The 12,995-nt window shown below is 35.8% G+C and overlaps 1 protein-coding gene across 4 annotated transcripts; it reads left to right on the forward strand.

The window, feature by feature from the left end:
* Positions 1-744: 744 nt before the first annotated feature.
* On the forward strand, positions 745-8,899 carry mitfa (melanocyte inducing transcription factor a). Of its 4 annotated transcripts, none has more exons than XM_062996711.1 (9): positions 745-777; positions 3,184-3,396; positions 3,972-4,067; positions 4,147-4,264; positions 4,502-4,591; positions 5,652-5,708; positions 5,962-6,037; positions 6,512-6,659; positions 8,438-8,899. In XM_062996711.1, exons 1-9 carry the CDS (start codon positions 745-747, stop codon positions 8,849-8,851), a joined length of 1,245 nt encoding a protein of 414 aa, XP_062852781.1. In that variant the 3' UTR covers positions 8,852-8,899. The 4 variants fall into 4 exon arrangements, with proteins under 4 accessions (XP_062852781.1, XP_062852782.1, XP_062852783.1 ...); XM_062996712.1 differs by having other exon boundaries at positions 4,511-4,591; XM_062996713.1 differs by having other exon boundaries at positions 4,511-4,591; positions 5,655-5,708.
* Positions 8,900-12,995: the final 4,096 nt, after the last annotated feature.

Consider the following 12,995-nt stretch of genomic DNA (forward strand, 5'->3'; position numbering starts at 1 on the left):
AATAAAGTAAGTAAATAAGTAAATGTAGGCATTTGCTAAACATTCCATGATAACAAAAAGGAAATCTTAAAAAAAAAAAAACATTTCCACACAAGACAGGACAAGCATTAATTTAACAACATATTATTCTATTTTCTCTTTTTTATTTTCTTTTTTAATTGGATTGTCATCTTTAATAAGTGGAAATCCATGCTAAATAAGTTTTAAGATCTTTTAATGACTTTCAGCTGCACAAATCATGTTCCAAGAATGTGTTTCTCTTATACAAAGAAAAATAAAGTAATTCAACCAACAGAATATTTTGTACATTGGTGTGTGAAATTGTGTTTTGTCTTTAAATATTTTCGAATTTATTTTGCCATTTTGCTAGCAACAGTGGCTGTGATTGTACCCTGGATGTTTAGAACAAACAATGTTTTATGCAGGCAGAGCGGAACTAAAGATGAAACAGTAGTTAGCCCTGAGCCAGTTTTAGTTTAGAGATGAGTTAACCATCAGTTAGAAAGAGGCTTTTTGTAAAATGGGCATGGTGACGTCAAATGAACTTTATAAAAGCGTAAAGACTTCAGTTGGGGAGGACATCTTCCTTCACTTGTCTGAATATTTTCTTTATCTTAAGCTTGGAGAGAAACTAGTCGAGAAGCTTGATTGCTTAATAGTTTTTGTAGTTGGTCATTACAAGCTGGCTGTGCTTATAGAGGAAATATTTGTTGAAGTTTTTGAATCAATTTGTTGTGCGTAACAATGTTGGAGATGCTTGAGTACAGTCATTACCAGGTAAGATGCAACTTTGGTTAATTAAGTAATTCAATTATGGTGGATTAAAATCTGAAATGTAATGGGACTTTATTTCTATTTTATTCTTGGCAGATTCCATTTGCAAAATAGACTTAACCTGTGATTTCTATTGAGTTTCATTGTGCTTTTATCTATTTATTTAATAAGTAGACTTGCAGTAATGAACCCATGATTAATAAGCCTTTTAGCATCTTTTTTTTAAGTTATTTACATTAGTACCGGTGGAAATGTACACCCTTGGCTCATGAGTGTATTCAATCACTAAAATAAATGCGCATTACCAACCTCCACCATGCTTGGGAAATGAATGTCTATGGAAGTAAAGGGAAGTAAAGGACCTAACTAGTCACTATATTCACCAACAAAAGTGTGTATACATCTGACCATGAGCAAGGCTTCAATTGCTCAACTTGTATTCAGTCACAATTGTCAGGGGTAGGGGTAGCTTAATGGTTAAGGAATTGGACTAGAAATCAGAAGGTTTCCGGTTTAAGTCCCATTACCATAGCCAGGTTGCCACTGTTGGGCCCCTGAGCAAGGCCCTTGAGCCCCAATTGCTTAAATAAGTATTCAGTCACAATTGTAAGTCACTTTGGATTAAAGTGTCTGATAATGCCATTAATGTAAAGTATTACAATGTAAATGTAATGTAGGATCATCCAATTTCAATGAAAACATGGGAATATTTTTCTCTATACTGGAAAGGAAACTACTTTGGAAAGACTTTTTGTAAGGTCAGACAATGATGTTGCATTAAGATAGCTTGCAGTCCAAGTTCCAGTTCATCTCAAGATGTTAGTACAGTGGTACCTCTAGATACGAGCTGCTCCACATACGAGCTTTTCGAGATCCGAGCCGAGGCTCAGACAAAATTTCTGCTCTAGATACGAGCCCAAATCCAAGATACGAGCCGGGCTGGAGCTTCGGGGACGCTACCGCTAGTTTGCGCGTCGGCGCAAGGGAGCCGTTTCAAAGGAATTTCCCCACTACTACTACTACTAGTGTTACCTTTTTCTGATTTATGTCTCTCGACCGTGGTCGTGACGACTCAGGGGAGCTGTTTCACCTGTTAGCTCCTGGGCCAGAACGGTGTTTTGCTTTATACCCAACTTTTAGTTCATTTTCACCGCAAAGACGAGTCAAAAACAGGATTACCTCGAAGCACTCTGTGTTTATTATAACAGTTTGGGTATAACACCGAAAATGAAACTGAGTGGCCGCGTTAAATAAAATAAAATAAACATAACGGTGTTAAGGGGCGAGAGGAGAAAGTTTAACGTGCTGCCCCGGCTACAGCACACAGCGACTACAACAACATGCAATACAATACCCATAATGCAATGTGTTTTCAAAACATTAACCCCTTACTTTCCCAACACTAGTACAGTACTCGCTACATTTTTCTTACTGTTTTTTATACATTTTTCTTTTATTTATTTATTTTGTTATGTTTTATATGTTTATACATGTGTTTTTCTTATTTAAAAACGTGAATTTTTTCCATAATTTACGATATTTTGGGGACTTGTCAGAGTCATTTCCTTTATTTTAAATGGGGAAAATTAGTTCGAGATACGAGCTGCTCTACTTACGAGCTCGGCTCTGGAACGAATTAAACTCGTATCTAGAGGTACCACTGTACTAAAATTACTTCCCACCAAACTACGCAAAACCTTGTTTAGACCTTTAAAATAGAAAGCATATCATTTATATAATACATTCTTTTATACACCCGATAGCAGTGGTTATGCTGGGGACCCCCTATAGGAAGCCCCACTGACTAGATTTGGGTGGTGGACCTCATGACATGGTAATCACATGGTAGTGTTTATTGTTCTGATATAAGTGTATCAGGTAAATCAGTTTAGGGATTTTTAAATACTGTTTAATCTTAGTGGCCTATTTATTAGGAACACATACCATGTTAGCACTCATTAGGTGTACAGTTAGTAGCTTACATCAGTGGACACCTTCTGATTACAGGACACTGTTGGCTTTATATTTTTAGACTGAGCACTATTCTTATCCTTGCACTGTCACTGAGGTGTTCAAAAATCCCAACAACACAGCTGCACCTGATACAATCATACCAGTACGTGAAACTATTCATGCACTATTCTGTCATTACCATGTTAGGATCACTGCAGTGCTAAAAATAGTCCATCACTTAAATAACATGGTCTACTTTGATTGATAAATGGGGTACCAGAGGGCGGCAAAGTGTACAGAGCAAGATGGGCTACACTAAAGTAATTGTATACCCATGGTTATTCTGTATGTGTAGTTTATAAAATAATTAATACATTTGCCAAACTCTAGATGAACAAACTTGTAGATCTTTTGTGCCATGTTTCTTTTACATGATATAATCTCTTAATCCTATAGGTACAGTCTCATCTAGAGACCTCCACTAAATACCACCTTCAGCAGAGCCCGAGGCAGCAGGTGAAGCACTATTTATCTAGCACGCTAGGGGCGAAGCTCAGCCCTTTACACAACAGCCAGCATCCAGAGCACGGCATGCCCCCCGGCCCTGGAGCCAGTGCCCCCAACAGCCCTATGGCCCTTCTCACCCTCACATCCAACTGCGAGAAAGAGGTAGCCACAACATCTAGCATACTGTAATGCTCTGGACAAGTGACTTATAATTATAGTAAAGCAATGCTAAAACTACTAAACCAAACCTTTTCTGTCCAGTGCATATTTCTATTTACACACATTGTTTCATAATGTTGGGCCCACTGTGACCCCGATCAGGATGCAGCAGTTTAAATATATTAAAAGATAGACATAAAACTAAGTAAGATTAACAAAATATGTTGTTAAATGTTGAGGAAAAAAAGAGAAAGAGAAAAAAGAGAAATGTATATATTTATATATTTATTTATGAAATACCCTTCAGGGTGCCAATTCGGCAATCCCCACGTTCCACAATCATATCTGTGTACATACTCGGCCAGCTGATAGCATGAGAGGATCTCAGTAGTGGTGGCTAACCATAGTAGAGCATAGTAATAATGGTTTGGATTCAAGGGATGTAGAGTCATGAGTATTCTGTCACTCTACAAAAAACATGGTTACTGTGGTTCCTTTTATGACCTATGATGGTGCACAATAATTTATTAAAATGTGATCATTAGCGTTAATTTTTTTCTATTCTTGTGCTGGGGTAGATGGATGATGTCATTGAGGATATAATCAGTTTGGAGACGAGTTATAATGATGACATCCTTGGACTAATGGATACAGGACTTCAGATGCCAAATACGGTAACAATTGATTTTTAAAATCAAATATAACATTGTACAGTTTTACTTCATCTGAAAACGTTGCATATTTATTTTTTAGATTCCAGTTTCTGCAAATCTCCTGGACATCTATAGTAATCATACACTTCCTCCAACTGGAGTCAGTATTGGGAATTCCTGCCCATCAAACCTACCCAATGTGAAAAGGGAATTCTCAGGTATATCAGTTTTCTTTTTGTCTGTATTTATTTACTACAAGACTGTCAGTACTCTATCCTCCAATCTCAGAAGTTTTAAAGATTTAAAGCAAGGACACATAATAACTTAACAGGTTAAAACTATAAAGCTGTCTCCCATACAAGAACATCTACAACAGGAACTATAGAAAATACAATGACCCAAATTGTGTGCAATTTGTAATAGCTCCATAATAAATAAAACTATATTGTACCAAATTACCTCAGCTCCTGGCATGATGCACGTGGACCAAGCTGGACCATGTGGCAAGTTTGACTCTTATCAGAGGCCTGCAGGCCTTCCAGTAGGTATGTTTCCTTTTGCTTAGCCTATCACATATCACAACTGTAATGAATATATGTATGTCTGTGTGTTTTCATATAAAATGAATAACAGATATAGATTTAATAAAATCTATATCAATAAAATCTAAAATCTATATCACAAACAAAAAGTAAACTTTTTTGTGAGTTTGTTGCTATATTTAGAAATAAAGACTCTACTATGCAAAGCCGATGCCATATGTGATAAACTTCAAAGAATGATGCCAATTTCTTTAGGCTCAAGCTTTATAGATAGACTGACTGGCAACACAACATTTCAAACTGTGTTTAAAAATAATGGATGTTGTGTTTTCTGGACACCCAGATAGTTCAATAACCAGCATCATGTGTTTTAGAGCCAATTGCATAAATAGCTTGCATATCTGTAAAGGCACAATTAATGCTGAGAGGCAAATACTCATTTTGGAGTGACAGATGCTGTCAGCAAGACAATGCCCCGCCTCATTCTGCACATGTTAAAACACTGTGGCTTTGTAGTAAGAGTGCAAGTGCTAGACTGGTTCCCCTGCAGTCCAGACCGGTCTTAAGTTGAAAAACTGGAAGAATAAATAGCACAGTATTTGATAAAGATCTGTCGTCCAGCTCTTGAGTAAGAATGGGAAAAATTCAACATTCACAACTACAATTAATATGCTGAGCTCCAAACAGTTACAGAATGTTGTTAAAAGAACTATACTATACTGTACTGTTTTAATTTTTCCCACTATTCGAACTATATTTAATTTGGGGTTGTAAATTAACAATACTTTTGCCATTTGTTACAATTAATTACACATTTGTGTGCTTATGGTTGTTAATACAATGACAAATTGCACATAGTATGTATTTGCAATTCTAAATCCATCTACCATATCTGTTTCCACAAATGATTAAAGCAAATCAAATGTACTGTAAATCAAATACTGTTTTTAACAGGGTTAACATCTAGTAAAATAGTTTTTTGCAATACAAGCCAGTTTCAGGTTATAATTCCTGAAATGAATTGGGAATCACTGATGTTTAGTTATACTTCATTTGCTTGCAGAAGCAGAAGTCAGAGCCTTGGCAAAGGAGAGACAAAAGAAAGACAACCACAATTTAAGTAAGTTATTTAAAGTAATGAAAAGCCCAGTTTATTCTACTGTAATGAAGTAATAATGGTGCACAATGTTAATAAATGAAGCAGAGCTGTTGAAGTTTATTCATCAGTTGAACTGACAAGTGCATCGCATTTGTCTAAATAGATCCTGAACAAAATGTCAAAGGCTCCAGAATAAACAGTTAAAATAAAAATTATGTTGTAGTCAGTATGTTACTATCAGGCTCTAACAAACCTGCTGTTTTTCTATTCCTAGTTGAACGAAGACGGCGCTTTAACATAAATGACCGAATTAAAGAACTTGGGACATTAATTCCCAAATCAAATGATCCGTAAGTATCTTAGAAATATATGCAAATAAAAAAAAAGAAATGAGCTTATGCTTACTTACAGAAGTATCATGACTGAACATAAAGTTTAGAATTAGTTACTCTTTACTTTGACTGGGTTTACTCTCACATGGAACAGCATGTGCCTCAGACATCCCTGCTTCATGGGGTGTATCTGGGAGTGCTGGGGTCGTAAATGTCTTGTGACTCACACTTGACATGCTGATTGACTGATGCCACCATGTGAATAATAAACAGTAAACCTCACTTAGAATTGAGGTTTAAATTTCTGTAATGAAACATAAAATACAGTAGATTCTGAAATGTTGCTCACTTTTAAACTATTTTACTTTAAAAAGGGTGTCTTTATTGAACTAATATATAAGTAACAGATTACTATTGTGATTTTATTTTAAAATGCTTGGTTTTACCTTTTATGTGGTTTTCTTAAATTTCTTAAATTTTCTTTGCTTTTAGGGACATGAGGTGGAATAAAGGGACAATCCTGAAGGCCTCAGTGGATTATATCCGAAAGCTACAGAGAGAGCAGCAGAGGGCTAAAGAACTGGAGAGCAGACAGAAGAGACTGGAACATAACAACAGACACCTCCTGCTTCGCATTCAGGTAAACATAACACAAATCTACTCTAATCATAACATGCCAAAAATAAACCACTTACTTTTACTTGTTGGTCTTAAAGCTTGTTCGCGTAGCATAACTCTAAGAGTTTTGTTTTAAAAGGATGACAGCATGAAATGTGAATGTTAGAAATGAGATCATGCCAAACAAACAGTCCTGTTATAAGAAATTTACAGGCAAATGTAAAGAACATAATGTGCAGCTCATTATATATATATATATTTTAAAATAAAAGTATGTGCATCCATTTTAACTTCCCTATAAATTAGAGATATAAAAAGTGAAATAACTTGAAAAATAACTATATTTTGGCAACTTTCACCTTGCTTTCACCTAGCATGTTACATATGCTATTGTAACAAATCAAATGTTTACATTTATTCACAATTCATTTCTTTTTATTTTTGTTTAGCCAGATCCAATCAAATCACATACACAGTCATACACAGTACATCTGGCAGAAAAAGGCTTTTGTGACTGCTCGGTCACATTAGTAATTACAGACTTAACAGAATTCATAAGCAAAGTGTAAAAACAGGTACAGAAAAACAAACTTACACTAAACATATTTATGTTCTATTAAGCAAACTGATTTGGAATTGTGATGAAAGTTTTGATTGACCTACTTAAGGGCTGTTCTGTTTAAATAAATGCACATGTGCCAGCTAATGAAGCAAGGATTTTTTGGGAGGTCTAATTCGCTAGAGATATCAAGCTCTCAAGTTTAAACCTCACCTGTACTATATACCAGTCTGAAAGACACGATTACCCATGCCTGAATGATGGAGGTTGACATGGTTTCTTATTGGCTTGAAATACCTACATGAGAGGTTGATGAGCAGTGCGTGACTGTATGTGATATGGCTCTCTTTAAGGTGCCGACTCTGGCAGGTGAAATGAAGCAACCAATGCGTGTTAGGGGATCTGTGAGTCTCCTTGGTCAAGGCATGGGAGGTGCAGTGGCGGGGGGAGTTGCAGTTGGGGACCTGAACACGACTAAATAGGGAGGAAAAATGTCCATGATTTAAATTATTTATAAAATGTTCTTTTTTTACAAAAACTACACTTGTTATTTGAACTTATCTTTTGTTTTTGTGTATCTTATTTTAATTTAATATTAGATTTTTATTCAGATAAATAACCTCTTGCAATGGTTAAATCACACAATTTCATCACACAGAGTGAAGGGGTAGTTCTTTTGATTTTTAATGTTGTAGTTTTGTGCTATTTTTTACATAATTTCATTTGCATAATCACTTTAGCTTTTTAATAACTTACAAAAGTAATTTTATTTGTGGGTAGTTTTTACTCCAATTTGATTTGTAATGGCAAAAATGTACCTTTATTGTGTGACATTACGGTAACTCCAGTGTTACACCCTACATAGAGAGCATATTTATTGCATATTTATTTACCAACAGTAAGCAGGATATGTTTTCACAGATGAAAGAAAATTCAATGTAATGTAATATATTATGTATGAGTTTAATTATTTAGTTACTTAATCTTATTACTAAATCAATGTAATGGAACCTTTTACTTGACTTATATTGCTACATTACCCTCTCCCTGCTAAATACACATCCTTGGAATTAAAATGAAGCCTATTCATGCCCCTAAAATACAAATAAATGTATCATTTCTTTTATCTCTTCACTTAGTTTTGGTTAAATTATGTGTATTGCTATTTGTTAATTGTTTTTTTTTTTTTACATTTTGATCGACTGCAATAACCCTAGTATGTCTGTGTTTTTATGTATAAGGAGCTGGAGATGCAGGCTCGTGCTCATGGTCTGGCAGTTGGAGGTTCCTCAACGCTTTGCTCCACTGAACTGGTGGCTTGCGCCATCAAAGAAGAGGCAGTCAGTTACACAAGATGCTCGTCAGAGTTCTATGCTCATTCCCATCTCTCCAGCCCAGATCTTTCTCGCCCCACCACACTGGACCTCAACAATGGCACCATCAGCTACAGTGACAGCACCACTGATGAGGGAGAGACAACAATGTACACAAGTCATGAAAAGCCCTCAGCCAAGCTGGATGACATGTTTGTGGAGAACACCATGTCACCAGTGGCCGCAGGAAACCCGCTGCTCTCCTCAGCCTCACCCTCACAATCCAACGACAGCAGCAGACGTAGTAGCACGAGCACAGAGGAACAGGACAAGGGCTGTTAGCATCACAAACAAACTCTTACGTTATCTTTATAGCTGTTATTATCTTTTGCTGGGTTGACTGTATCAGCTATACTGCAGGAAAGTGTGGACTTTTATTGGTTGTTTTTTTTCTTGAAAATACTTCCAGCATACATATTTTCCCTACCCTTGAGTGTTTATGCCATTAGGATGATCACAGTGTTCTAATAATGCTTGGATTTAGAACACCATCAGTAGTTTTGTGGGTTTTAAAACTAGACATTGCAGTTATTATTGTATTTTGTTTGCTTGTTTTCTTTTCTTTTTTTTTTTTATATATTGTTTTTATAACTACCATGATTTTATTTCAATCATATTTTTTTATATATAATTTTTAGAGGAAAAATAGGCAGCAAGAGGAAAAACCAGGAGGCATGACTAACATGAAATATAACCATATTTATAATGTACTATCTTAATTAAAACAAAATAAAAATGATCAAGCATTGGTAAAAAAAAAATCTAAATATATATTTATATAATATAAATATTTTAATGTATTTAATATTTATGGTTATTGAACTATGCAATTAGAAAAAAAGCTTTTACCAACATAGAGTATCTTTCAATTCAAAATAAATTAATTTGCATATCTCCAATACCCATATATTGTTCTTTACAATATACTTGCCAGTACAGTTAGAATTAGTCTGAATTATTAAAATAGTCTAGAAACAGGCTAAACTTACTACTAGATACATTTAAACAAGCTCAATTTAATACTAGATACATTTTAATATGTTCAGTGTATTTAATACATCTATTATTCATTGTAAGTAAAAGTAACTCACATATTGCTAAATATTTAAAATATTCATTTTAACAAATTCTAATTGATTTGTGATTGTCAAATATTTAGAATCATTGTTGCTAAATCAATGTGCCTATATTTTATGTTTTAGTTAATAAAATATGCATTGCAATATAGAGTAAATCAATGACTCCAACATCAGTTTGTTTAATCTGATTAAAAATGAATGGTCCAGCCTAAAAGGGGAAAAATTGTGGGGTTTACTGCTTTACAATTCTGAATTCATGCTACATTTTTATTGTCTCTGTAGCAGGTAGACAATGTATTGTACTTTTGTTCTGCCTGAACTGTATTTTATTGATAATAATAATACATTTATATTTATGGCATTAGGAGATGCTTTTATCTAAAGTGACTTACATTTGGGACAGAGTACAATTTGAGCAATTGAAAGCTAAGGGCCGGCAACCTTCTGATTACTAGCTCAATACTTTAACAGCTAAGCTATCACAGTAATAAATGAAACACTGATTAAGCATGCTGTTTACCTTTAGTAGGCATGTATTGTAAAACATCTGATAAATAATCAATTATTAAAACAATCATAATGTAAACCAGAAAAATGTAGATCAAGAAATAACTGTCGAGAATAGTCTTTGCAATTGTCTATTAGTTTGTATAAATATTTCATTTTAGCTATTTAAACCTAGTAACTCGAATTTCATACATTCAAATATTATTGAATTATAAAACTTATTAGTGAAGGACATACATATAATACTAACAACGATATATTCTAGTTTAGTATTTTATTTCGTCAGGAAATTGCAGTGTATTCACATGTAATCAGCCAGTATATAGTGTGTTATGTAAATTGTCAAAATGCACATATGCTTTTTACTCTTTGGTGTAAATATTGTATACTGTTGATCGTCATTTCACATACAATGTAACAAACTAGGTAAGAAGTGAGGGTGTGAAACTAAAATAGGAAGAAATAATGCACAAACAAACCAGTTTGCCTGCATGTAAAAGATGCGGTGATTTTTTTTTAAAGAAACTTCAGTTGTTTAATCTTGATTGCATTCTTGTTTGGTCTAAATTAGTTCCTCACATGATGTCATTTTTAATGTGGCTTTGTCATTAATATTCAGCATTTGCGTTATATTAGAATTTTTAAAAGAACATTTTATGTAACCACTGATTGTCAATTGTTGTCTCATTTGGCTGTTCAGTATTGTGTCCATTGGGGTCCATTATGTAAACATGCATTGTCAGACAGCTACTTGTTGTGGATTAGAAGTGCCATAATTTAAGAAACAGCCCAGGAATAGCTGAAAACAATTATGTGAATTAAAACAATGTCTTATTCTTACAGTATTATTAGTTTGCAAATATACTAATGGGGAAGGAATGGGGGCATGGGGGACTAATGAATGAGTGCCACATAGCATCTAAATCTGTAATTTATAATCGGCCTTCCTTATTTTACCAGATTATTTTCTCGGTTTTTCTATTATATGCCATTTACTGAGACTCTGTTGGTTAATTCTGAAAGAGCTTACAGTGTATCACAAAAGTGAGTACACCCCTCACATTTCTGCAAATATTTTATTATATCTTTTCATGGGACAACACTATAGAAATAAAACTTGGATATAACTTAGAGTAGTCAGTGTACAACTTGTATAGCAGTGTAGATTTACTGTCTTCTGAAAATAACTCAACACACAGCCATTAATGTCTAAATGGCTGGCAACATAAGTGAGTACACCCCACAGTGAACATGTCCAAATTGTGCCCAAAGTGTCAATATTTTGTGTGACCACCATTATTATCCAGCACTGCCTTAACCCTCCTGGGCATGGAATTCACCAGAGCTGCACAGGTTGCTACTGGAATCCTCTTCCACTCCTCCATGATGACATCACGGAGCTGGTGGATGTTAGACACCTTGAACTCCTCCACCTTCCACTTGAGGATGCGCCACAGGTGCTCAATTGGGTTTAGTCCATCACCTTTACCTTCAGCTTCCTCAGCAAGGCAGTTGTCATCTTGGAGGTTGTGTTTGGGGTCGTTATCCTGTTGGAAAACTGCCATGAGGCCCAGTTTTCGAAGAGAGGGGATCATGCTCTGTTTCAGAATGTCACAGCACATGTTGGAATTCATGTTTCCCTCAATGAACCGCAGCTCCCCAGTGCCAGCAACACTCATGCAGCCCAAGACCATGATGCTACCACCACCATGCTTGACTGTAGGCAAGATACAGTTGTCTTGGTACTTCTCACCAGGGCGCCGCCACACATGCTGGACACCATCTGAGCCAAACAAGTTTATCTTGGTCTCGTCAGACCACAGGGCATTCCAGTAATCCATGTTCTTAGACTGCTTGTCTTCAGCAAACTGTTTGCGGGCTTTCTTGTGCGTCAGCTTCCTTCTGGGATGACGACCATGCAGACCGAGTTGATGCAGTGTGCGGCGTATGGTCTGAGCACTGACAGGCTGACCTCCCACGTCTTCAACCTCTGCAGCAATGCTGGCAGCACTCATGTGTCTATTTTTTTAAAGCCAACCTCTGGATATGACGCCGAATACGTGGACTCAACTTCTTTGGTCGACCCTTGCGAAGCCTGTTCCGAGTGGAACCTGTCCTGGAAAACCGCTGTATGACCTTGGCCACCATGCTGTAGCTCAGTTTCAGGGTGTTAGCAATCTTCTTATAGCCCAGGCCATCTTTGTGGAGAGCAACAATTCTATTTCTCACATCCTCAGAGAGTTCTTTGCCATGAGGTGCCATGTTGAATATCCAGTGGCCAGTATGAGAGAATTGTACCCAAAACACCAAATTTAACAGCCCTGCTCCCCATTTACACCTGGGACCTTGACACATGACACCAGGGAGGGACACATTTGGGCACAATTTGGACATGTTCACTGTGGGGTGTACTCACTTATGTTGCCAGCTATTTAGACATTAATGGCTGTGTGTTGAGTTATTTTCAGAAGACAGTAAATCTACACTGCTATACAAGCTGTACACTGACTACTCTAAGTTATATCCAAGTTTCATGTCTATAGTGTTGTCCCATGAAAAGATATAATGAAATATTTGCAGAAATGTGAGGGGTGTACTCACTTTTGTGATACACTGTATATACTGAAAACAATACTGGGTTTGTTGCACTCACGTGTTAAATTCCAGATGTCAACAGAGTTCCTAATACAAAATCTATACCAATGTTAAATTAGCATTGTCACTTTCACTGTTGTGTATTTTATAATGAGGATACTGATACAAATACAAGTGTTCTGATAACTCCATATTTTCTGTCACAGCACATAGGTATGTTCAGTTAGTTTATGTTATTCAGTTTA

The sequence above is a fragment of the Trichomycterus rosablanca genome, chromosome 6 (genome assembly GCF_030014385.1).
Source record: "Trichomycterus rosablanca isolate fTriRos1 chromosome 6, fTriRos1.hap1, whole genome shotgun sequence".
NCBI classification, from domain to species: Eukaryota; Metazoa; Chordata; class Actinopteri; order Siluriformes; family Trichomycteridae; genus Trichomycterus; species Trichomycterus rosablanca.

Coding starts and splice junctions, on each gene's coding strand:
- mitfa (XM_062996711.1), top strand. CDS start 745: ATGTTGGAGATGCTTGAGTACAGTCATTACCAG. Junction 778..3,183: donor TTGAGTACAGTCATTACCAG/GTAAGATGCAAC, acceptor TTAATCCTATAG/GTACAGTCTCATCTAGAGAC. Junction 4,068..4,146: donor GACTTCAGATGCCAAATACG/GTAACAATTGAT, acceptor TTTATTTTTTAG/ATTCCAGTTTCTGCAAATCT.